The 25,829-nt window shown below is 44.6% G+C and overlaps 1 protein-coding gene across 4 annotated transcripts in view; it reads left to right on the top strand.

The window, feature by feature from the left end:
• The window catches only part of SERGEF (secretion regulating guanine nucleotide exchange factor), a 236,676-nt gene that overhangs the window by 161,086 nt on the left and 49,761 nt on the right, over nucleotides 1–25,829 (top strand). Inside the window, exon 11 of one of the 4 annotated variants that reach the window (XM_040988462.1) lies at nucleotides 13,114–13,277. The exons of the other annotated variants lie outside the window; for them this stretch is intronic. Coding sequence (XP_040844396.1) covers nucleotides 13,114–13,247 — 134 coding nt within the window. The 3' untranslated portion in view covers nucleotides 13,248–13,277. Of the gene's footprint in view, nucleotides 1–13,113; nucleotides 13,278–25,829 lie in introns of those variants that run through there. 4 annotated transcript variants of the gene reach the window in all.

The raw sequence follows: 25,829 nt of genomic DNA, 5'->3' as shown, positions 1-25,829 counted from the left end.
CAGATTTATGGCCCAGCGGTGTGGCCTAGCAGCTAAAGTCCTCGCCTTGAACGCGCCAGGATCCCATATGGGCGCCAGTTCTAATCCCTGCAGCTCCACTTCCCATCCAGCTCCCTGCTTGTGGCCTGGGAAAGCAGTAGAGGACGGCCCAAAGCTTTGGGACCCTGCACCCGTGTGGGACACCCGGAAGAAGTTCCTGGATCCTGGCTTCGGATTGGCATAGCATCGGCCATTGTGCTCACTTGGGGAGTGAATCATCGGATGGAAGATCTTCCTCTCTGTCTCTCCTCCTCTCTGTATATCTGACTTTCCAATAAATAAATAAATCTTAAAAAAAAAAAAAAAGAAAGGCAGATTTGAAGAAAGAGAAGGAGAGACAGAGAAAGATCATCCATCTTCTGGTTCACTCTCCAAATGGCCACAAGAACTGGAGCTGAACTCATCCAAAACCAGGAGCCTGGAGCTTCTATCTGGGTGCGGGGGCCCAAGGACTTAAGCCATCCTCTGCTGCTGTCCCAGGCAATAAACAGGGAGTTGGATGGGAAATGGAGCATCCAGGACTTGAACTGGTGCCCATATGGGATGCCAGCACCACAGGTGGAAGCTTAGTCTACTGTACCACAGAGTTGGCTTCAAGACTTAGGTTCTTAATCCATTCTATGTCTGACGTTGGACCTCAGATCTTAACCTTTCTGAACCTCACATTCTTCATCTAGAAAATGGAGATGCTAGGATCATTACATAAAGAAATCATTAGGAATTAACTTTAGAAGTTATTCTCTTTAGAAGTTATATCTCTTCCTCCTTCTTTGCTTTTCAGAACATCCTCTTTCCTGATCTTTTCTCCTTTTGTCCTTTATTATGATTTATGATATCCTTGTCATTTGAAAGTCTAAGGTAATCATACCTTGAGGCAAGGGATTACAGAAACTGTTGAATAATAATTTCTGCCTCCCAGAGCCAAGTGGAGGAGAACAGGGTAGAGTGAGCACACTTAGTAGATGCTGAAGCCCCAACCAAGAGAAGTCTCCTCCTTCAGCCACAGGAATGAATCATACAAGTGGCTGCTTTGCTGGTTCCTTCCCAGTGGTGAAAAGTAAATTGGAGGACAGTGTTTCTTTCATCACTCACAGAGCTTACAAGAAGCTCCACTTGTTACTGTGAAAATGTGCTAGGCTTCTGTGTTTTTCAAGAGCTTGACTTTTGGAGTCGTTTGGCTCCCACAACTGTTTGCTTACTTAGTAGCTGAAGGACCCTGGGAAGTCACCTTATCCATCTGGCTTCAGTTTCCTTACCTGTGAAATGCCACCCAGAGTTGGAATGAAGCTCAGATGAATACACAGGTGAAAAAGGCTCCACATAGGAGCAGGTGCTCCCTGTTTTCTCAGGGGTTCTGACTTCCCAGGGTCTGTAAGCTGTGGGAATGAACACCTGGGTAGGTGGATGTGACGAGGAGTTAATCAACCCGGTGTTTAGGGTGCGAAGGCGGGTAACAGTAGCAGACATTGGAATTGCACCACTATTTTTAGTTGGGTGCAGCCTAGGTTTGAGAATGTGGGTTCTTCCTCTTGACCCTCCATCCTGTCTGTGTCAGCAGCTGGGGCTGAAGGTAGAGCTGTTGGGTAGGGGCAGGGAATGGCCCAGCTTTCTGAAAGTGAGTTCTGCTTTTGCAGTCACATCTTTTTTCCTCATTAGTGTCTAGTACCATCACCTTGAAGGCTGTCAGTTTCAAGGACATCTGTGATCATGCATGGCTATGTTTTACTTTTGTCTTCAGTAAGCTTCCTTCACTGCCAAACCAGCCTTCAACTCTTGACTTTAATACAGAACAGGAACAGGTGTTTGGCACAGTGGTTAAGTTTAGCCTGGCCCAGGCCTGGTTGTTGAAGCTGTTTGGGGAGAGAACCAATGAATGGAAGATCTCTCTCTCTCTTACACACACACACACACACACACACACACACACACACACACACACACACACACACACACACACACACACACACACACGTCATTTAGAGCCACCACCTATGTTCCCAGTATGCCTGACTTTGTGACTTCAGGAAGTACAGCAGTAAATGTATCTCTGTCAGATACTCTCACTGCATCCCTTCCATTCTCAAGATACATACAGACTCATTCAAGGCCCCATAGCCACAGGGCAACCTTCTGCCCACAGGCTCTATAGCACCTCTTTGTGCCCATGTACCCTGGAGGCACATAGTAATAAATTTTATTTCATTTCTATTCTAGGACTATGATTAAGTGGTGAAGAGCACAGAGGGCCTTTTTTTTTTAAAGATTTATTTATTTTCATTGGAAAATCAGACATACAGAGAGGAAGAGAGACAGAGAGGAAGATCTTCCATCCAATGAATAACTCCCCAAGCAGCCACAATGGCTGTAGCTGAGGCAATCCGAAGCCAATATGAAGCCAGGAACCAGGAGCTTCTTCTGAGTTTCCCATGCGAGTACAGGATCTCTCAAGGCTTAGACCATCCTTGAGTACTTTCCCAGGCTATAAGCAGGGAGCTAGATGGGGACAGGGGCCACTGGGATTAGAACTGGTGGCCATATAGGATCCTGGTGCATTCAAGGTGAAGACTTTAGCCACTAGACTACTGCACTGGGCCTCAAGCACAGAGTATTTTGGGGCCAGCATGATGGCCAAGTGCCTGAAGCCACATCTTGCATGTACCGGGGTCCCACATGGATGCCAGTTTGTGTCCCAGCTGCTATACTTCCCTTCCAACTCCCTGCTTATAGCCTGGGAAGGAGGCAGAGGATGGACCAAAGCCTTGGCACCCTGCACCCACTTGGGAGACTAGAGGGAAGGTCCTGGCTTCTAGCTTTGAATTAACTCAGTTCCAGCCATTCCGGCTACTTGGGAGGTGAACTAGTAGACAATATTTCTGTGCATCCTTCTCTCTGCACATCTGGCTTTCCGATAAAGATAGATACATCTTTTTTAAAAAAAAAAAAAATACGAGCATAGAGTTTCAAATCAGACTTGGATTTGAATCCCAAGTCTATAACTTAACTGCCGTGTGGCCAGGGGCAAATTACAGAACTGCCTGAGTTGTAGGTTTACTGCTATCAGGACCCTTCTCACAGGACTGTAAGGAGGAATAAAGCCTCAGTGCAGGGCCAGCATCCAATGTGTTCCATACCCTTAGTCACTGACATCAGTTTCACAGCATAGGAAACACTGGCCCAGGGACAGACAATTTGTCTGAGATAGATATAATTCCACTTTTATGTAAAAGGAAAGTGGGGCTGAGAGGTCAAACACCTTATCTAATGTATACAAGCAACAGAGTGTGAGGTATAGCCAAGGCCTCCTGACATCTCAGCCAGATGTCCTGATGTCCCCCCTCCCTCCAAACCTATAGAAAATGGAAATCTTTGCCCCAAAACCATTTATTTAACTGGCCCTCTGGTGGTGGGATCTAAGTTCAGCGGCTGAATCTTGCTTTCACAGCACAGCCTGCTAGTGCAAAATGTCTCTGTGTGTGCGTGTACAGATGTACCCCTATGAGTGATGGAGCAGGAGTCTCTGGAGGGCTTCAGGAATGCAGTATTTGGTTAATGGATTTTTCTGTCTTAACCTCTTGGCTTCAGGTCTCACTGAAAATCATTATGACATGCATTTACAGCCATTCACTTTTCTGATGCTAGAAGGGGCTGTCTGATGAGCTCAAATGAATCCTCCTGAAATGACAGAGGGTTTGGGTCGAATGTCCAGTTATCATCGGAATGATCAGCTGTCATGTCCAGGACTTTAATACCAATCCACATATCCTTCCTGGTCTCTGACATCCTTTATGAAGCCCTGTGTACATATGAATGTTGCAAGTAAAGCACAGAAAGGGAAAATAATTGTCCCCATATTGTAGATGAGCAGGCTGAGGTTCAGAGAACATGAAAACTCCATGAATGATCATTTTTCTTGTTAGTAGCAGAGCTAAAAATGAGAAGACATTTGCCAATTCACAGTAATATTTTAAAAAAGAAAACATTATAGATTTTTGAGTGAGGTGTAGCATTCTTTATTTATAAAATGGGGATAATATTTTCTTTGCTGAACTATATATTTTTATGAATATAAAACGGATGAATTTCACATATATTGCAATACAGAATTACAAGCTTGGTGATACTTCCCACTTTACCTCCCCTCCTGCATTTGCTGGGTTCTATTGAGGATTCTAGGTAATGGATAAAGCAACTAGCACTGTGCTTGGTCAGAGCAGAATCTTGGCAAGTAGAAGCTGTTATTATTGCTGTCTCCTCATCTAACATTCTTTCCAATCTACCAGGATTCCTGCTACTGACCTGTCTTGAGCTGATCACACTCTCCAAATATGTCTTTGAAGTAAATCTCTTCTCATTAGCTCTGGGAATGGGCTTGATTTATCACTCTATAACAGCCAGAGACTGCTTTTATTCTGTAGATAAAACATAAATAATTTTACATCATTACAAGAGGTGTCGCAAAGCAGTGAAATAAGATGGATGTTGTTGACAGTAAATGCCCATACTCTACAAATGGTTGTTGGATCATCTTGATCAGCATTTTTAAAAATACTCATAGAATATGAATAAGAGAACAGGAGACATTTCCTGTAGTATTAAAATATGGCCTTAAGACAGTGCAAAATAGGCTTAGTTTGGCTGGAACAGAGTTTATCATTGATGGTGGAGCATACATGATATGAGTAGAAAAACAGGGCCTGGAGTGGTAGCCAAGAGGCTAAATCCTTGCCTTACATGTGATGGGGTCCCATATGGACACCGGTTCTTGTCCTGGCTATTCCACTTCCCATTCAGCTCCCAGCCTTTGACCTGGGAAAGCAGTTGAGGGTGTTGCAAAATGTTGGGACCCTGCACTCACGTGGGAAATCCAGAAGAAGCTCTTGGCTCTTGGCTTCAGATTGGCTCAGCCCTGGGCATTGCAGCCACTTGTGGAATGAACCAACAGATGGAAGCTCTTTCTCTCTGTCTTTCCTTCTCTCTGTAAGTCTGACTTTCCAATAAAAAAAAATTTTTAAGTAGAAAAACAGACACATGGAAAGCTTATATTTGCATGTAAACATGTACATTTTACTCTCATCTGTTACCCATGTACGTTGCCAACCCAAAAACTTAGTAATGATCAGGTTCAGGGACTGAAAACACTCTCATTTCATCCAATCTTGATCTCTTGTAAAGCAATATGATACAGAAGAAAGAACACTGGGCTAAGAGTCAGGAGACCTAGGTGTTGCTCTTAATTCTACCAGCATTTAACATTGTGATTTTGACAGACATGTAAGCTGTTTGGATCTTCCCTCTTCATTTATCGAAAGCAAGCCTAAAAACAGTAGGATGAGTTTTAGAAAACCCTTTGGAGCTATTATTAAGAGCTTGATCATGTCCATTTACATTCATTTATTAACTCATATCCTTCTGTTCTCTCCTAAAGAAAGATGTTAAATATAGAAAAAGCTTTATGGTTAAAGAATTCATCATAATGTTTTTATCATTTTAGTAATTTTAGGAACTACCTGCAGTCCCTTCTTGGGGGGTGTGGGGAGGTGGTAATACAGAAGTCCTCATCTGCTGCTTCACTCCCCACAAATGGCCTCAACAACTGAGGCTGGGCCATGCTGAAGCCAAGAACTTGGACATGTAGTCCAATCTCCTACATGAACGCAGGGGCCCAAATACTTGTGTCATTTTCTACTGTCTTCCCATGTGCGTTACCAAGGAGCAGGATCAGATGTGGAGCAGCAGGGACAAAAACCAGTATCCAAATGGGATGTCAGCATTGCAGGCAGTGGCGTTATGCACTATGCCACAATGCCAGCCCAAGAATCTTGCTTTCCTGTGTAGACAGTGTTGGGGTTATTTGGACTCTTCACAATCTAGTATTAGCCAGCCACACCATCTCTGTCTGTGACACCTTCTGTTTACTGTAGTTGATGGTCTCACTGTAGTGACATCAGCGCATTCGAAAAAACATCCCCAGCAAAAGGCCTGACATTTAGTATGAACTCAGTGCATTTTAATTCCATCTTCACTTTTTACTCTTTTTTTGTGTGTGCTTTCTTATGATTTCTGTGTTTTTTATTGTGACAACTCATTTCACTTATAATGGAAGAAAATTAATTTACCCGTTTATTTTACTGAGTTGCCTGGCCTACCTCAATGGTTCAGGCCTGGCAATGCATCAGGATACCCAGATTGCCTGGCCCCATAACAGCTTTCTTGAATCTGAACCTCCAGGAAAAAGACCTGAAATTAGTGTTATACACAAAACACCTTGATTATTAAAACACTCAGACAAGTCTGGACATCTTTGACCTTAGTACCTGTGAGATCCTTTTAACTTGGAATCTTTCTGGTTCTTAAATTGGCTTCCTGTCTTGCTGCTTGTACTTCAACGTGAAGGCATTGTGGAACAATCAGCAAGTTAGTGGGGGACTTGCTGTGCTCATTCCATAATCGAGCATTTCTTCTTGCCTAGGACTGCTTTACATATAACATTTTAAAAATCTGTACAACAATGCTTTAAAGTCAGCTTTATTATCTCCATTTTACTGATGAGAAAACTGAGACAGAAAAAGGTTACAGCATTCCCAGAGTCAAGTAAAAAGCATACAGTGGAGCCTATATTTCAGGTTGATTCTGTTAGTTTTCAGAGATGAATTAGAATCTCCCTTGCTGCCCTTCCCCACCTTGCCTCAGACAAGGGCATCTTGGGCAGGCTGGGTAAAACCTTGCATGTGCAGACAGCCTCTGCCCTCTGCCAGGCCTGAGGGGACAGCCTCCATGGTAGGCAACGATGCATCACACAGGCGGAGGTTCCAAATGTGCCCTGGTGCCCACCCACCTGCTTACAGGGTGCAGTGAAGCAGTGGAATTCAATTTGCAGCAGTGACCTAAGAAGGGCTATTTTTAGTAAGAAAGTAGGTCAGGGGCTACAACAGTGCTGCCTGAGAACAGAGCTGCCTCCCCTCTCACCAGGAGGCTGTTCAATTCAGTGGTTCCTCACACAGCAGTGTGCAGGTGAGGAAGGCAGGCCCGACCTCCTCACATGACTGTAGTGTAATCATCACTGTAGAACCCTGGTGTGGGGGTGCACCCATACATCTAAGACACAGAAGCTCTGTCTACCGTTTGCCTGGAGTGTTGGCCCCAATTTTCTTCAGAAGATTGGGGTCTCTTAAAACATCTCCAACATGGCAGGAGGCTCATGCATTACACACCTGCTACATGCCAGCTGTTGTTCTAGGTTGGATACTCATTATCTCATTTAATCTTTGTAATACCTCTGCAAAGTAGGTGTTATTACTGTGTTTTGCTGATATGAAAGCAGAGTTGCAAACCGATTAAGAGACTCACTCAAGAACACGCAGTTTGTGTGTAGTGGAGCCAGAATTTGAATCCTGGGTGACACTCAGTGCTGATGAACCAGACTCCAGGAAGCCATTCTGGGGGTGATTTTTGACACTACTACTCTGTCTCTGCTTTGTTTTGTTAAATAATTTAGAGAAAAAGAGGTACAAAACTAGGTTTTTCTCCATCTGGACTTCTCTGAGTCAGGACAAGAAAAGCAAGCCCTGTCCTTGGAGAGAAGAGAGCATATCCATCCACTGCTGCCCAGCCGGAAAAGGCCAGTAATAAGTTATCAAATACAAACCAGCCACCTGGTTTCCTGAGACTCAGAGTGTTTTAAATCCCCTTTCCCACTTGCTCTGCTGTGTAGTAACTGCAGATCTGCGGCAAATTGCAGGGCGTTCATTGGTGATGCCCAAGCAGGCATAAGCTTGTTAGCAGAATGAAGTAATTGACATATCGTGATTCATTATGCACAGCACGGAGGACTCTAAGAGAAGCCCACTTTGTGGCCAAGTACTGCTGGCACCACCAGCTTTGAGAATTTGTGCCTGGCTGTGCTCTGGCACTCCAGCTGGAGAGTGCTGTCTCTTTGGGGACCAGGAGCAACCCATCCTGAGTCTTCTGCCTGATATACATCGCATCTCCAGGCAAGAAGTAAGGTATATCCCCCATGCCCCCCAGATTGTGTGACCTTGGAAGGAGGCAATATGTTCAGTACTTCCTTCCTTCTTTTCTTCCTCCCTCCCTCCCTCCATCCCCCCACCCCAAATCTCTCAAGGAACATTTTTGAAAATGTATCAGGCGTGCAGTGGAGAACAAGACAGATAGTTCTTATCTTCGCAGAACTTCTAGTCCCTTTCTGGACCTTAATGTTCTTATCAACAAATCAATAGGAAAGAGAGAATCGGATTGATCAATTTTTTTTAGCTCTAAAATTTCAGAATTTACAGTTCTGGATTAGAAACATTTATAATTGAGTCATAACGTTGATCTTAGTCATTTGTATCCAGTGCCAGAGAGAAAAAAATGAATCTCTCAAATTTCAGAATCTGGATGGAAACCATGAACACAAGCTAATTCAGTTTCATCATTTACAAATGCGAAATATGAGGCTAAAAGAAAGGTATGACTCTCCCAGTGTATCAGCAGTAGAACCAGGTTGGGAAGGCCCATCAGCTGCGCCCAGAGCTTACCTCCAGACTCCCAAGGCTGCTTCCCCATGCAGCATTGCACATGAGCTTATCCTGGGGACTCTTGCTGTGTTTGGCTTCTTTAACTGGGAACCCTCTTGAGTCTCTCCTACCTAGAATTCTAACGTATGCTTTTGGACTCCCTTACCAGTCCTAATTCTGGTGGCCTAAGAGCAGAAGAGGTAGGAACAGACTCTGATAACTGAGCCCAAGAAGGTCAATGAAGTTGAGATGCATTACACCAAGACTTCCAAATCCATGGCCATGAAGAAGTTGAAAGTAGAGCTTGTAGAGTTTGCTGTTGGGCTTCCCATGCAAACAAGCAAGTGCCAAGGCACAGTAAACATGCAAAATGGGGAGACCTGGTGGAGAAGACCAGCAGGAAGCTATTTAATAAATTCTCTCACAGGCTCAGGACCCTGCTCTGCCTCTGGCCCTTGTTGCTCTCCTCCATGTAGCCAATGAAAGGAATCTAGAGCTTTCTGATTTTGTGAGGCAAGGAAGCAGAGTTCATGCAGAGAAATTGGCAGAAGGGATGAGCATTTGGTATGGCGGTTACAACTCGGAACACCTCCAATATCCTGCATTGGAGTTTCTGGGTTTGAGTCCTGGCTCCTTTACAACTGATACAGTTCTGCTAACATGTATCCTTGTTGGGTTTCTGCCACTCCTGTGGGAGACCTGATTTGAATTATTAGCTCCCAGCATCAGCCTAGGTCAGCCCTGGCTATTGAGGTCATCTGGAGAGTGAACCAGAAGATGGAAGATCTCTCTGTCTCTGTGTCTCTCCCTCTGCCTTTCAAATAATAAAAGAATGATGGACTGAGTAGAAATTAGCACCAGGAGACCCATCACTTTTTCAGTGACTAAAACTTTCCTACTCTGAGTGGGAATAGTAAGACTTTAGCAAAACTGAAATGCCTACTTGTCTCTTAAGTCTTCTCTTCATCACAGCCTGAGAACCAGCACCTGGAAGCACTGTCCTTAACTCATTTATAATGTTTTATGCCCTATGATGATCATCTAGGCAGGAGGTGGCCAGAAGTAGAAGGCAATGAGAATCTGTTCTTGATTGTAAAATCCAGGGTCCAGTCTGTGTATCATGTGTAATTTTGGTCTCTTAATTTGATTTGTTAGGTTTCATATTTCACATTTGTAGGAAATAATTTTTTTTCTTTTTTAAAAAGATTTGTTTATTTTTATTGGAAAGACATATACAGAGAGAAGGGAAGATAGATAGAAATATCCCCCATCTACTGGTTCACTCCCCAAGTGACTGCAAAGACCAGAACTGAGCCTATCTAAAGCCAGGAGCCAGGAGCTCCTTCCAGGTTTCCCCTGCAAATGCAGGGTCCCAAGGCTCTGGGCTGTCATCTGCTTTCCCAGGTCAAGGCAGCTAGAAGGGAAGTGGAGCAGCTGGGATATGAACCATCTCCCTTATGGGATCCTCGGCGTGCAAGGCAAGGACTTAATAAGCCACTAGGCTACTGCACTGGGTCCAGGAAATAATCTAATACATATATGACATTATCTTTAAAGAACTACCTCCTTTAAGTGCATAAAATATATGTGCAATTAAATATGAATATATCTTGTATAATAAAAGTTGAAAGTATTGAAAGTGCTTCAGGTTGTTTGTGAGCTGATTGCCTGAAGCTGAAATATTGACCCTTCATGTGTCCTTGGGCTACAGTTCCATTCTCTTTCTGCTCTCATAAAGGGAAGGGGCTGGATCTGTGAGTTTAGCTGCTTGCTTACAAATCAGTTCTATCAAATTACTAGGAATGAATGTTAAATGTAGTTATTCATGGGCTCACTTCCTGAGCTATAGAATGGGAGGATTTCAGCTTGGACATTTTTAGTTCTACTGATCCTTCAGGTGATTCCAGATGATGCAGGTGGGTTTTGAGTGGTTATTTTTCTAGAACACTTACCAATGATTAGACTATCTTGCCCTCTTCTTCTTGCTCTGTCTCCTGATTATTCTTTTGTCTTTTTTTTTTTCTCCCTAAAGAACTTCCCTCACTCAACTGTGGACCTACATCTAACCCATCTCTGTGACCCAGCATTGAGTGTACCCCACTGCAAGTGCTCAGTGAACAGAGAAGGGCACAGAGGGAAGCAGGGGATGAAGGGGTTTTCATGGCTTCAACAACTGATACAATCCAAACCATTCCCCTAATGTTTCCTGCAGGCTTAGTCATTGTAAATCTTTCAGATACAGTAAATGAAAAGAGCACAGATTTTGGATCCTAACAAAAGTAAGCTGATTGCCTGAAGTTTGAATCTCAACTCCGTTTCTTTTTGTTTAGTGATTTATTACAAGCCAATCAAGCTCTTTAAACTTCAGGTTCTTTGTGAAATAAGATTTCTATCTGTTCTCAAGATTGTTGTCACAATTGAGTTACTACAGAGGTGTAGACAGAAAAGCACTTGACATATGGTAGGACCTCAAGTATTTTCACTTCCTTTCTTCCTTTACATGTGCAATAATGAGCAACAGGAGAAGAGGGGGAAAGAGACTCAGGAAAATGGGTTATCCCCAAGCCAGGCCATGGAGAATGGCCATGGCATCCACTGCTGGATGTTGACTTCCTCAGACACTCTGTGGATCTCTGCACAATCCTGAACCCAGCAGAATTCACAGACTTTAGAGCTCTGGACTCCAGATGCACCATGATCTCTGTTTTACTGTGAGCTACAGGGAGACAGAAAGAGCCATAGCAAAAAGAAGTTAGGAACTATTCTAAGTTTGGTTTCCCTCTGCAGACTTGATGCTTAGGCTTTCCATGAGAAACCCAAGCTTGTTCCAAATGGTTAGTTCCAAGGCTAGAGATCTTTGCATGGATTTTGTTAGCATTTCAGCCTCCCACTCCACATATTTTGTGTTGGAGCTGCTGCAGCATGCTGCTTTTCATGACACAAACTCTCTCAGCACCAAGTCTAGCCATTTCAACCCCAAAAGAGCAGCCAGATTAGTTCTCTTCTTGCAAAAATTTAAATACTTATCCCTCCCCTCTGTGCTCCAACACCACAATAAGAACAGCTACCCTTTGGCAAGTGTCTACTGAGAAGGGTTCAAATCCTATCCCCACCCTGTTTTAGCAAATGCTTCTTTATTGCAAAATACAGTTAGTAGCATGTACCTCACAGTACTGTGAAGATGAAGTGAACATCATGCATGTGATATTTGGCACCTGGTAAGTATTTCTTAATAACTATAGCTGTGATGATGATGATGACAATATGGAAACATCGTACTCTCATATATAGCAGATATGCTATTCTAGTGAGTACTAAAAGGGTGAGGCCGGAAGGCAACAAATCCACGTATCTCTGAACCTGAGGGATGCTCCAGAGAACTTCAGGAGTGCTGTTGGAATGAGACCTAGTATGACTGGAATAAACTCAGAGAACTGAATTTTATTTACTGAGAAGTACAAAAGCTGAAAGCTGGAGCTACTGTGACGATAAAGCAGACAGGACTTATGCCCTCAAGAAGGTTCCAATCTTATGCAGGGAAATCAAATGCTGTTAAAACAATTTAAGAAAAAAGAAAACAAGCAATTGACCAGTTATATATAATTATGAACTAGGATAAATGCTGTGAAAAGAAGGAATGAGGTACCATGAGAGAATGTAATTGAGATCCTGGCTTCCTACAGATGATGGATAGCTTTGCTAAGGAAATGGTGGTTGAGAGCTGAAAGGGTATTAGGAGTTAATTAGTAAAAGGAAATGGGGTAGGACAGAAGACCTCTCTAGGCCTGTGGACTAGTAGGGCTCTTGTGGTGAGAGGCAGCTTAGTGCTTTCAAGGAACCGGTCAGTATGACTTGAGAGGAGAGAAGGAGTGGAGAGGGAAATCAGAGTCTTGTCAGACTGATTAAGGGTTTTTGTCTCTTTAGTCTAAGCTCATGGGAGCCACTGAAGGGTTTATAGCAGAAGTAAAAGAGTGTGTGTGTGTATGTGTTTTACACATGTGGAGAGCTCTGTGCTCCATTTTGTGTTTACAAGAGATCAACAGTGGCCTTGAGAATGAATCAAGAGTTCAAGAGTGTGGAGACGAGTTAAGAGGAAGCTTTTGCATTTGTTCCAGTAAGGAATCTGCTACATAGGGCTTAAGTAGTGACAGGGGAGATGAAAAGAAAGACTTGAAATATTTAGGAGGTAAAATTGGCAGCACTTCATGATGCATTTGGATATAACTGTGGAAAAAGAGAATATGTGAAGGACTACCACGAGATTTCTAGAGTCTGTGTGGTTTATGCTTGTGTTATTCACTAAAGTTTAAAAATAAAAGATGGAGGTGATCAAATTTGGGTAAGATCTTGATCTGAATTTGAACAGATGACATCCAAGTACAGATGCTCTATACCCAAGGCCAACAAGGGTGGAGCATGATGACCTTGCAATGCTTTTGGGCTGTGTGACCCAGAACCAGCCTCTCTGGGGGTCTGGCTTGTTTATTCCAGTTGATCTAAGGACTAATGGTTTGCTTGTCCTCCCTCCCTCCCTCCTCATGATCTGTTTCTTTACCAGAATATTCTGAAAGAGCATGTTGCAGGAGGATTCAGCTTAAGGAGAGTTGTGAACAGACCAGGAAGAGAGACTGCTTCTGCAGGCATAACAATTCATTCTTTGATGCACATTATTTGAGGTTTTCTTTTTTCTAAGTCTGTGGGTGAGATATTTGTTTTTTATATGTGTGCTGTTTCTTTCCTTCATATGTGCTCCTTTTTATTTATTTATTCACTTATCATTTTTTAGCATATATATAAAAAACATACCAATTTGTGAGTGCTAAGTGATATTTCAATTTGTATATATATTATATAATGTTTAAGAAGAATATGAAAATATGAAAAACATATTTAGTAAAAATATTCTATCTATAGAGATGTAGAGATATTCGATGGACAGGCACAGTGTCCATCGGAAAGGACCCATGGTTCTTTGGAAAATTATATCCCCAGAACTCATCTGGCCTTGCTGTTCCTGTGATCTTAGAGAAACCGCACAGTGTGCTGCCCTTCCCCTGAATTAAATATATAGAATGCCAAGCTATTGACTGTTATCAAGCAGACACATCTTTGAGTTCCGGAGGATGTGATTGTCGGGGGCTCCCTCTGCAGCTATGACTCCTTAGTCTGTCTTTAGGGGCCTGTGTTTTTCAGTCTTCTCAGACAGTAACTACGTCAATATCTGTGCTCTACTTTGAACAATATTCATTGGGGAGTCTGAGCCCCAACCCCCATTATCACGTGTGGTTGCCTGAAAGAATCTCTTTTTGTCCAGGTGAGCAGGTGACAGTGAGGGAAGTATCAGAGCATCCTTTGTGTCCTTCTGTAGAATGACCAAGAAGCACTGAACTGGCAGGCAGGCAGGAGGATGGGCAGAGAAGTGACTCATCCAGTCCTGGCATCATGTGACAGGATCTGTGAATACCCATGTGAAATAGCTAGCTGCATGCTCTAATAACACTTGCTTTATGAAAATCTAAATTCATGAGCCATGTTAATTTGGAGCAGTGGTTCCCACCACAAAAGGAAGCATGATAGCCTTTTAAAATTCTCTAGTATGTTTAGCATGCAGAGCAGTGAGGAAAGAACATGTTTATGCCAGTTTAGGCACTCAAGGAAAACTGGCATTCCTTGTGTTGATGGAGCAAAGAACTTCTTGGCGACTGGAGCAGATGGTGAACACCTGTTAGGTCAGGTGCTCCAGCCAAGGTTGGATGACCGTGTGTCAGGTAGAACACAGGGATTCCTTCCCAGGGTGGAAGAGTGGGCTGAGAAGCACAACTCTAAGATTCATTGATTCTTGGCTTTACTTTTCATCTTGAAAAATAAGTCTACTTTAAGCAAATCTACCATGAGCTGTTGCATCCCTGAAGTCCAAACGACCTAGGTTGGATCCAAACTCCACCTCTTTTAGCTGTGTAACTTGCTTCTGGCTCTGAGAAATTTACTCTCCAAACCTCTTAACCCCAGTCTGTAAAATCAGGTGCAGGTGCGTAAAATTTTGCAAGGTTTTGTGTGTATGAGAGCCACCTGAGTGACACCTAACAGCCTGCACAGCAGGATGTAAGGGGAAGGGGAGGGAGCAGAGCCTGCAGGGTTCCTGGCAGCTGGAAATTTTGTGGTGTGTGTGCATGGCTCAGTGGTGCATGATCTTCACAGGGAGAACACTCATTACTCTCCAGAGCACAAATGCCAAGAAAATGGCAGCTCACTGGCAGCCTGGGATGGTCCAGGACACACTGTCCAATTTCTGCTTGAGGACTGACAGCCTCTCAGTGAACAGCCCACCAAGCTGAAGTTTCTGCAAAGAATCCAGTCTTCATTCCAGAGAGACCTTTTCAGGGGTCAAGGGTAGTATGTTGTTTGCAATCTAACTTCTGGAAGCACTAGGAACAAATCTCTTTGCCCTTTAGGAAACTACTTCCTAAAACTGATTTTATGAGAAATTCTTTCTCTAATATGTTGGATAAGATCCTGACATGTATTTCTCATGGTATCTTAGAACATTCACATTTTTTTTATTTTTCTGGGGAGTATTAATAAGATACAAACAAACCTTTTGTCAACTCTGGCACTGTGGCAGTGAACTAAAGACCATTTGCCTTCTACAAAATACTTTACAGTCCAGACAAACCTCTTGCTTCATAAGTCACATTACAGCATATTTGATTCATGCCAGCCTGAAGACATTTGTATGGCCCTGTTCAGGGTATTCACCATGGTTGTCACAGCTTCCACCTATCCAAGCAATGCAGTTCTTTGTTAAACATAAACATTTTTAAAAGCTTATTTTTAAAATTAATTTGAAAGGCAGAGTAATAGAGAAGGAAACACACACATGCATGTACACACACACACACACACACACACACACACACAGGGGAAAAAAGAAATTAAGATCTTCTATCCACTGGTTCACTCCCCAGATGGCCACAGTGATTGGAGATGAGTCAGGCCAGAGCCAGGAGTTTCTTCTGGGTCTCCAGTGTGGGTGCACGGGTTCAAAGACTTGGACCATCTTCTGCTGCTTCCCCAAGCACATTAACAGGAAAATAGAAATAAAACAGCTGAGACTTGAACCAGAGCCCATATGAGACGCCAGCACTGCAGTGACTGCTTAACATACTATGCCATAGTATCCCAAGCATTACGATTTATATAAAAACAATGCAGTGCACAATGTTATTATCTTCAGCTTGCATTCCTGCAGGGTAGGGATCATGGGTACTTTGTCTAGATTAAAAGACTATCGCTCTGTAAGGTGTAATAGTTTATCTAATTGGTTTTTTTTTTCAAATTAAGTAATATTTTATTCATTTGCTTAGATCAACAACTTGTATATAATTTATCAGAATTATGGGGGTAAATAGAAAATAGAATAGAAAGCAAATACAATTTTATTCATTTGTTTAGATCAACACTTGTATATAATTTATCAGAATTATGGAGGTAAATAGGAAATAGAATAGAAAGCAAATACAATTGTTTCTTTTCTTTTTTTAATAATCAATTATTTTTGATGATTTTTCTGTGATTGATTAGGGTGATGAAGGTCAAGGGCTACAGGAAGGTGGATGAGATCACCATTTTCACATTCTCTTTTTTTTTCTTCCTGTATCTGGGAGGAGTCGGGGGGACAAGGAGAGAAGCCACACCTAACCTCCAAAAACACCTCTGCACCCTGAGATGGAGGGCAGCCACCCAGCACCACCCCAGAGTCTCCAGTGTGGGGCATGCTCTGAGGGTCCTGCTCATGAGGTTTTGCTAGTTCAACAGTTCTGCCAATCTTGCCACTCCAAGCACAATGAAATTCTCCAGAATCCACTGATTGACATAGTCCATCTTAGAATCTCCGTTTGCCCAGGTATTCACTGCCAACACTTGGCTGAGGTACTTGATCCATTTGTTCTGTCCTCTGTCATGGTACCAGGTATCCTCTGCAGACTCCAATGTACTGCCATATCCTCCATGTGCACCTGGATATGTTGTCCATTGCTCCGTCTGAACCACTGAGGAGGCTCAGCTCAGACATATGCACTCCATAGTCAGACCACAGAACCTGCAATTCTCTCCATGGTTCGGGTTTTGAGTCCGGCAGTTCAGTTGGAGGAATTCCCATAAAAACTTCATCTGTGGTGATCCTAGACCTGATTCTTGTGTGTGCTTGCCAATACAGGGTCCAGCACAGTCTGGCGCCCCAGTCAGCTTATACACATGCTGGTGGTTGAAGTTGCTGGGTCAGTTCTGTTTCCAGCCCTACCTTCTACACAAACCAGTGAGTGTTGCAGCCCAGTCCAATCCTGCCCACCACACTCACCCTTCACATACACTAGTGGGAGCTGCAGCCTGGTCGGAATGACCCCAATTACCCCTACCAGGCCCACCCCTGCTTTGGTTCCCAGGCTTGCTGGTATGTACAGCAGACTGGTCTACTCTGTCCCAAATCCCATTCATCTGATACATGTCAATGGGCCTTGAAACCTAATTCAACCCAACCAGCCACACTATCCAGCCCACACACGTGCCAGCAGGTGCAACTCTGTCTAGTCTTGCCTACTCCTGTCCTGGTTGTCATGCTCACCAGTCTAAATGGCAATCCAAGAGAGAGATGCCCACTGTTTTCTTTTTTTTTATTAATAAAATTTATTTTGACATTCTTTACATAGTTAGTTAGAGTAAGAAGGTTCAAGGGCTACAGGAAAGTGGATAATACTAGTATGTTTTCCATATTGTTTTTTTGTGTGTGTGTGTCGTTCCCTCTCTGTCACTCTGCTTTTTGTTTTTTTGTTTTTTTTTTATTAATAAAATTTATTTTGACATTCTTTACATACTTAGTTAGAGTAAGAAGGTTCAAGGGCTACAGGAAAGTGGATAATACTAGTATGTTTTCCATATTGTTACCTTCATGTTTAAAAGGGGGGTATTAAGGGAGAAGGCCCACCCAATTTCCCACCCTCCCCAGGTCCCGGATGTAGGGCATGCTCTGAGGTTCTTGCTCAAGTGGTTTTGATATTGCCACAGTTATGAATCGCTGTCAATCTTGCCACTGCAAGCACTATGAGGTCTTTGAAAAATCCACTGATTGACATAGTCCATCATAGCTGAGATGGTTGGTTGACCCATTCTGTCTTCTCTCTTTTCTTCGTTAGGGTTCTGAGTCCAGCATTTAGATTAGGGAGATCTCCAAAGAAACTTCTTGTATGTGCTAACAAGTACAGGGCCTGGCACCGTCCATTGCTCCAATCAGCTGGTGGTTGCAATTGCTGGGTTGGTTCTGTTTTCACTCTTGGAATCAATGGGTGTTGCAGTCCAACCTGGTTCTGCCCCGCCCATACTTGGCCCTCACATAAACCACTGGGAGCTGCAGCCTAGTTGGAGCGACCCACAATAACCCCCACCAGGCCCTCCCCCTACCCTGGGGTGCCAGTAAGTGTAGCAGTAATCCAGTCTGTCCCACACCCCATTCCACCCTAGCCGCTGTCATAGTTTTATGTCCTCCCGTGGAAGTGGTAACCCAAGAGGGAGGAGCCCACTATTACCCTCCCAGGCCTCTCCCACTCCCAGATTCCAGTTGATGCTGCCCAAACAAACCTCGCCCACTTTAATTTTGTTTGCACCAGTAGGAATAATCCGCCGAGCCCGGCTTTTCCCTGATCTAGTCTGCGTGAGGCGCACAGGTGTGGTAGCTCTGCCTAGTCTGGTCTGCCCCCATCCCAGCCCATGCTCTCCTGCGGAAGTAGCTGTCCTGCAAAGGAACCCTCCCTTATTCCCCTGCTGGCTCTGCGCTCTTCCTTTCTTGTTCTCAGGCTGGTAGGGTGCTGTGGTCCCTTCCGGTACAGGCAACCTCACCTCGGCATTCCATATTGTGCACTAGTCTTTGTTGCGACCGACCCTAGGTCGACCCACACTGGTGCCTGGATTTGCCAGTGGATGACATGGACAGATTCAGCCTGGTCTTGCCCTGACCCCTGCCAATTGTATGCCAGTGGGTAGCTTTCCATGGCCTGTTCTGGGCTGTTTCCTATCATGTTTCTTGCGCTGACCTGCCGGGTCTGTGTCCTGCCAGAGGAGTTGCCCAGGCTCCTCCATCAGAACCTCTCCCAATGCCAGGTTTCACGCTTACCAGTGGGTCCATGGGCCAACCCTACTCAGTCCACCTCCTGTCATAGCAGGAACTGTGGCTTTTCCTGACTGGCCTTCCACCCAATCTGGTTCTTGCTGTTGGATGTTCCAGCCCAGCCATGGTTTGTCCATACCTACGTATGGCTCACACATGGCTCAGGAGGGGTTTGAGACCTTGCCTAGTCCATCGCACATCTGCCCTGGTCCTCCAGAACACCAGGGGGTGTTGGGGTCCGGTTCGGTGCATCCAATCCCAGTCCACACTTGTGCCAAGGGAGACTACAACTGTTTCCAGATCAGAAAGCAGCCCCCCTTCCAGGCCACGCACCTCTTGGTGGGAACCTCAACCCAGCTAGGGTTGTCCCGTTTGCTCCCCAACCGGGTCTGTTCCCAGCCATAGATCACTCGCATGCCAGTGGTTGCTCTGACTCAGTTTGCACAGCTCCTCACCTGTCCCGACCTCTGCCTTAGACACTGTGGCTTTGCGTCCCTGGCTCCCGCAGACCAGTAAGTACAAGAGCCTAGCTTGGAATGACCTTTGCTCCCTCCTGGTTTCTAGTTTTGCTTGTGGGCTAAGGTTTGCTCAGTCATACCAGATCTACTCTGTTCCCTACCAGTTGACACATTAGCCAGCCGTTGGAGCTACTTTTGCAGGACAAGCCCCAAGCCCAGGCTTCTGCATGGACTGGTATTTGGTGCTCAGCATTATTAGTGATTACAAGTTTTACAAAGGAAGAGTTACTGCCTGTTTCAGGTCCGAGAATCACAATGGGTTCAACCTGGAGCTAATTAAGCAGCGACTCAAAGAACCAAATCCCCAGAGCTCCCCAGCCGGGCGGCCAGTGCACCATTGGTGCCAGGCTCCGCCTGCTGGCCGCCTGGGAACGACTCACCATGTGCCCATGGCGGCCATCCGGGATCCAGGCATGAGACGCCCCGTCCTGAGACCCACCAGCTGCTGGGAGGCTGCTGGAGGTTTAAAATCCCAGGCCCAAGGTCGCGCCCCTCCCAAATCCCATTCACCGCCCAATGAGGGCGGCGGGTGGGTCCCGGACCTGCCCAGTCCCAGAGGCCTCCCCCCTCAGTCTACTCACCCCAAAGGAAGCAGCCCCCGGAACCCAGCAGGCCCGGGAACGGCTCACCATGTGCCCATGGCGGCCATCCGGGATCCAGGCATGAGAAGCCCCGTCCTGAGACCCACCCGCACACTGTTTTCTTAATGGACACACTCCCACTCCAGGATCTTGTACTCTCCAGGTGCTTCTGCAGTTTAACTTGACAAAATTTGTCCCCAGTGCCAGCATCTGCCAACTGATGCTGTGGCAAAGCCCAACAAACCCACACTCACTCTGACTTATGCATGCACCAGTAGGAACAGTTAACCCAGCCTGGGTTTCCCTCATCCATCCCACACGAGGCCAACAGGTATTGTAGCCCTGCCCGGTCTGGTTTGTCCCCATCCCAACTCATGCTCTCCAGTGGGAGTGGTGGGCCAGCAGGGGAGCCCCATGCATCCCCCTACTGAGTTTGCCCCCTCACCCCCCGGGTCTCACGTGTGCTGGTTGGATGCTGCAGCTCAATCTGGCATGGCGCACCTCACTTTGGCATTTACCAGTGAGTGTTGTAGTCTGGCTGGGCCCGGCCCACCTCTAATTCCAGCTCAGGCTGGTAGGAGCTTCAGCCTAATCCAGCCCATTCGGCCCCCAGTCCTGGCCCTCATGTAAACTTGCTTGTGTTATGACCCAATGTGACACAACCCACCCTCCATTCTGGATCTTGGATTTACCAGCGGGTGATACGATCTAACCTATCTTGGTTTGCCCCTGACCTGCACTAATTATATGCCAGTGGATACCATTCCCTGGCATGGTCCGGACTGCTCCCTATCGTGGTTCTTGTGCTCACCTGCAGGGACCACACAGCTAATTATTGACAGAGCTGTTTTTCAAATCCTGGCCTTCTTAGATATAACCTGAAAATATCATCCATTTGCATCCTACCTATGGAATTCATGAGCTGTATGATCTTGTGAAAGCTAATTGTGTGATTATTGATATTAATAGCAGTAGAATTTACAAAGTACCTGGCATAGTGGTAGATGGCCTACCCTGTATCTTATTGTATTTAATGCTAGAACTGCCAATGGAGTTTTATTATTCATTTACAGATAAGAATCCTGACATCCAGAACACTAAAGTTACTTCTTCCAATTGGACCCCAGTGTCTATATAAAAGTAACAGACGATTATTATTTCCATGGGAGGGTGATGATAGGGACTGAATGTTGTGATGTGTGTAAACTGCCCTGCACAGAGCCTGGGAAAGAGGAGGTGTTGTTTCCATTCTTTAGTCCTCCCCCTACCACATCCCTGGAATTCCTAATCTAATGGTCATCCACTGCATCTCTGCTGAATACATTTACTTTAGTTCTCTCCATTGCTTTCTTCATCACACTCATTCCTACCCCCAGAGGCCACTTCGAGTCCCTGATCTGAGCTCTCCGCCAGGCACCGCCTGTTTAGTATTGTGCCAGTTCAGGAAACATCATCCTTCTTTGGCATGCTGCATCACACCTATGACATTTGCCCTGGAGTCTGTGTTCAGGAACACTAAAGCCTACCCTGGTATCTCCAGCCCCAGGGATCTCCCCTTTCCTGACTCTCTGTAAGGCAACGGCAGGTTGTTTCCTTTATTTTGGCATTTTTGCCTAGACTCCTGCATATTGTGAAGTTGTCTTTCGTGAAAATGACTTCTCATGTCTTCATGGAGGAGACCTGGAGCCAGGTTTTCTGACTTCCGGTGCTGTCCCCTGAAACTTACTGTTGTTTTTAATGTTTGTTACTTAGTACTTCCTATGAGCTGGACTCTGGGTCAAACACTGGGTATGACTGTGGAGGGGACAGCTCTACCTTTCACAGAACTCACCTTCTGGTGTGAAGCAGATAATGCAAACAAGTAAGTTGGTAAGACTGTTTTAGGTTGAAAATACCAAGGAAGAACAACTGGGAGGCCTGTACTTTGGCTGCTTTGTGTCCTTTGGATAGGGTGGTAAGAGAAGGAGTCCTTGAGATGGTATTTTAATCTGAGCTCTTGTTTTAGTACATATAGGCTACTGTAAAAGAATACCAGAAGCTTGCTGCTTTATAATGAACAAAAGTTTATTTCCTCACATTTCTGGAGACTAAGACATCAAGATCAAGGCACTAGCACTGATAATTGGCTCCTTCTTCTTCTTCTTCTTTTTTTTTTTTTTTAAGATTTATTTATCTGAAAGAGTTGACGGAGGGAGAGACAAAAGGAGAGATCTTCCATCTGCTGGTTCACTCCCCAAATGACCACAGTGGCCAGAGCTGAGCCAATCCAAAGCCAGGAACCAGGAACTTCTTCCAGATCTCCCACATGGGGATAGGGCCCCAAGAACCTTAGCTATTTTCTTCTGCTTTCCTGGGTCATGAACAAGGAACTGCATCGCAAGTGGAGCCATATGGGATGCTGATGCTGCAATAGGAGGGTTAGTGTGTTAAGCCACTGTGTCAGCCCAAAGGCTAGTTCTTGATTAGAGCCAAAGCCCTCTGAACTAGTTCATCTTATCTTAGAAATTAAGCAGGGTTGGACCTGGTTAGTCCTTGGGCTGCAGAGGTTAGTTCTTGAACCTCTATTTTATTTTATTATTTTTTTTTTATTGTTTGAAAGATAGTTAGATTGACAGAGATGAATCATTCCCCAAACAGGTGGGTCTGGTTCAGACCAAAGCCAGCAGTCTGAGACTCAATCTGGATCTCCTGTGTGGTTGGCAGGGACCCAATTGTTTGAGTCTTACCTGTTGCCTGCCAGCATGCACATTAGCAGGAATATGGAATCAGAGGCAGAGCCAGAGCCAAGACTTGAACCCTGGAACTCCGTTTGAGGATGTAGGTATCCCGAGTGTTTGTTTTTGTTTTTGCTTTTTAGGATTTACGTATTTATTTGAAAGACCACATTACAGACAGAAGGACAGGTCTTGCATGTGCTGGTTGATTCCCTAAATGACTGCAATGACCAGGCTTCTTCCAGGTCTCTCATGTGAGTGGCAGGAGCCCAAGGACTTGAGCAATCTTCCTCTACTTCCCAGGCTTACTAGCAGGGAACTGGATTGCAAGTGAAGCAGCTGAGACATGAACCCACTGCCATATGAAATGGTGATGGTTCTTAACAAGGCCATGGCTTAACCTACTGTGCTACATGTTGGCCCCTCAAGTGATGCTGTAATTGGTATTCTCATAGCTTAAAGACCGGTTAGGGGTCTGGCATGGTTGCCTAGTGGCTAAAGTACTTGCCAGGCATGTACTAACATCCCATATGGGCACTGGTTCTAACCCCAGTTGCTCCACTCTCCATCCAGCTCCCTGCTTGTGGCCTGGGAAAGCAGTCAAGGATGACCAAAAGCTTGGGACCCTGCACCTTTGTGGGAGACCTGGAAGAGGCTCCTGGTTCGTTACTTCAGATCGGCTCAGCTCTGGCCATTGCGGTCACTTGGGGAGTGAATCAGCAGATGGAAGATCTTTCCTCTCTGTTTCTCCTTGTATCTGTAAATCTGCCTTTCCAATAAAAATAAAATAAATCTTAAAAAAAAAATGGGTCAGAGAATTGAAAATGGGAAGAGACTCAACAGTTCTTTGGGAAGTGCCTTGTCTGTGGGCGATGTTATGCTGTTTGTAATAAGATTGGGCTCTGCTGCTTTAGATGGTCTTTCTCTTGAGGGACATAGACATAGAGGTATGAATCGCTGTGAGTTCTGTATAATAGCACAGGGAAGGAAGGTAGAATTTGAGAGACCTAATTTTTCGTAGAAGTATGGGAACTCTGCAGATAAACTGGGCCTCAGAAGGGGGTTAGGCAAGAGAACATTCCAGAAAAGGGATATAGCAAAGGCCCAGAATCCTGAAAGGGGACATGACCTCAAGAAGTGGGGAATGTTCAGCACGACCGGGATGTGGAGTGTGTGCTGAGACGGGGATGTATGGCTGTTGACTGCATTGTGAAGGGCCGTGTGCAGATGGTTGATGGTGCTGGATTTAATCCTTCAGGCATCTAGAAACAGAGACCATAAGGCCAGGTTCTAATTGAGAGAAAGTTAATAGTTACCCATAGAATGTTTCCAATTGAATCTTTATTCCTACTGTGTCTGAATGCCGCCTCAGAAACATCCTCAGTATAGCACTCTAGGCAGTCACTTCCAATCAACTAGAACTGGCAGAAAATGAAGCCTGTTTCCCATTTCCTAAAGAAGAGGAGTCTGTGGATGAGTTTAAAAAGAGAAGGGTTATAGGACCAAACTCCTCCTAAAAGGATTGTCTCGTTAGCCACAGGGCACACTGTCTACATTGTGTAAGACAAGATGGAGAACAGTGAGAAAACAACAAGATCCCTACTCTTAAAGAGTGAGTGGCTACAGTGGTGAAGGGAGAAAGAGCAATTCAGTCAATGTAGGGACGTCTTTCTGTTTGTAGCTGTGACTGCAGGGATTCGAAAGGGGCAATATTGAGGCAGAAAGTAAAAAGCTGTCAAGCAGATTTAATCTAGCAGCTCTCTTGAATGCATGCCCTTGGCCTATAGGAAAATATATGTTCCTGTAAATGCAATTCCTTGTCCAAATGAAGGTTGGTGCTTTTTCCCAAAAAGTTCTCAAAAAGGCAGCTAGCCCTTTAGAAGAAGGCAAAATCTACTGAGCTGAGGAATCAGGGAAAAGCCATTAGTCTATGAACTGAAGATGGTGGCTGCAATTGTCTCAGTCAGTTCTGTATCAGAACTTGACACATGTTGTGTGCTCCGTGAGTCTTTTTAAATAAATGAGCAGGCTGAGGAATCAACTACCCAACTAAGCAGTCACCCATGTAACCTGGGTGTTCGTCCCCACTCTTGAATTTCAGTTCTTTCAGTCATGTGCTTGAAAACCTTGTTGTTTTTAAGGCCTTTCGTGTTCTGCTGTTCGAGGGTAATGAATAGAATAGCTCAGAACAAGCACATTATCGCTCATTTCTGATGTACCTCAAATTTAATCAAAATAAAGTATAAAAATCACAGCTTTCCAAAATCTCAGATATGCTGTCTAAAAACAGAACCCGCATCTGTCTCTAACTTGTGAAGAAAATGTATTAGGTAATATTAAACAGAACATTGTCCTTTTTGGAAAGAAAAAGAATTAGATCTTGTCTTCCTGACAAGGGATTCTAATTGGAATTTTAGTCAATTTGATCTAAATTTGAGCATCTATCCAAAGAACAATTTATTGACATCTGCTGTGAGCAGAGCTTTGTGCTAAGCGTGAAAGACATAGGAAGACGAACTAGAAACAGATCCTTCCAGGCAGGAATTGACGATCTGGTTGGAAAGATAAAACATATACTCACTTGATTGTGCCCTAAGTGGATCATGGTTAAACTGAGTCTGTCCAGATTCTGGGAGTGGTCGGAAGAGGGAATCTTTTCCAAGTACATCGTACAGGTAGGAAGTCTACCTTTCACTGCAGCCCTGAAGGGCTCAAAATTCAAACTGAACTGACCACGAGGTGTGTGTTGTGTGTATAACTGGAACTCCTATTCACTCTGAAGCCATTAAGTTATACATCTCTATCCAGGTTGTTGGGAGCAGCACAACGTGACTGGTTACGATTATCCAGGATAGGACATTTGCATGTTTAATTCTTACAAGCAATGCAGTTTTTACATGAGAATGTGGCCTGAAGTACTAGAGTTTGAAAAAACTTTAGATATGACCCAGTTTAGCATTCTACTCACACACAAAAAAAAAAAACAATCTCTAGAGAAAGAGCTATTAAACCCAAGACTACACAGCTATTAAGCGATGGTAACAGAGCTAGGATCAGAAGCAACTCTGGCTTAAATACAGAGGTTGTTTTATACTTTATGACAAGATCTTTACTTGGGGAAGATTCATAAGGCTTTCTGAAGGAAGTAGACTTGGGGGAAGCGGAGAAGCTGGACTCAGGAACCCTCTTGGGAGGCTTTTGAGAAGTAATGCAAGAGGTGTTTGTTTAGATTGCTGGAGTGGGCTGGCAAGGGAGGAGCTAACTGGAGAGAACACAGAGACCAGTGAGTGGGGCCTGCATGTGGA

This window comes from Ochotona curzoniae, unplaced genomic scaffold (genome assembly GCF_017591425.1).
Source record: "Ochotona curzoniae isolate NIBS_2020 unplaced genomic scaffold, NIBS_Ocur_1.0 contig_4877, whole genome shotgun sequence".
Taxonomy (NCBI): domain Eukaryota; kingdom Metazoa; phylum Chordata; class Mammalia; order Lagomorpha; family Ochotonidae; genus Ochotona; species Ochotona curzoniae.
The sequence above is the reverse complement of the archived record's forward strand: the minus strand, read 5'-3'. Positions and strand labels throughout refer to the sequence as shown.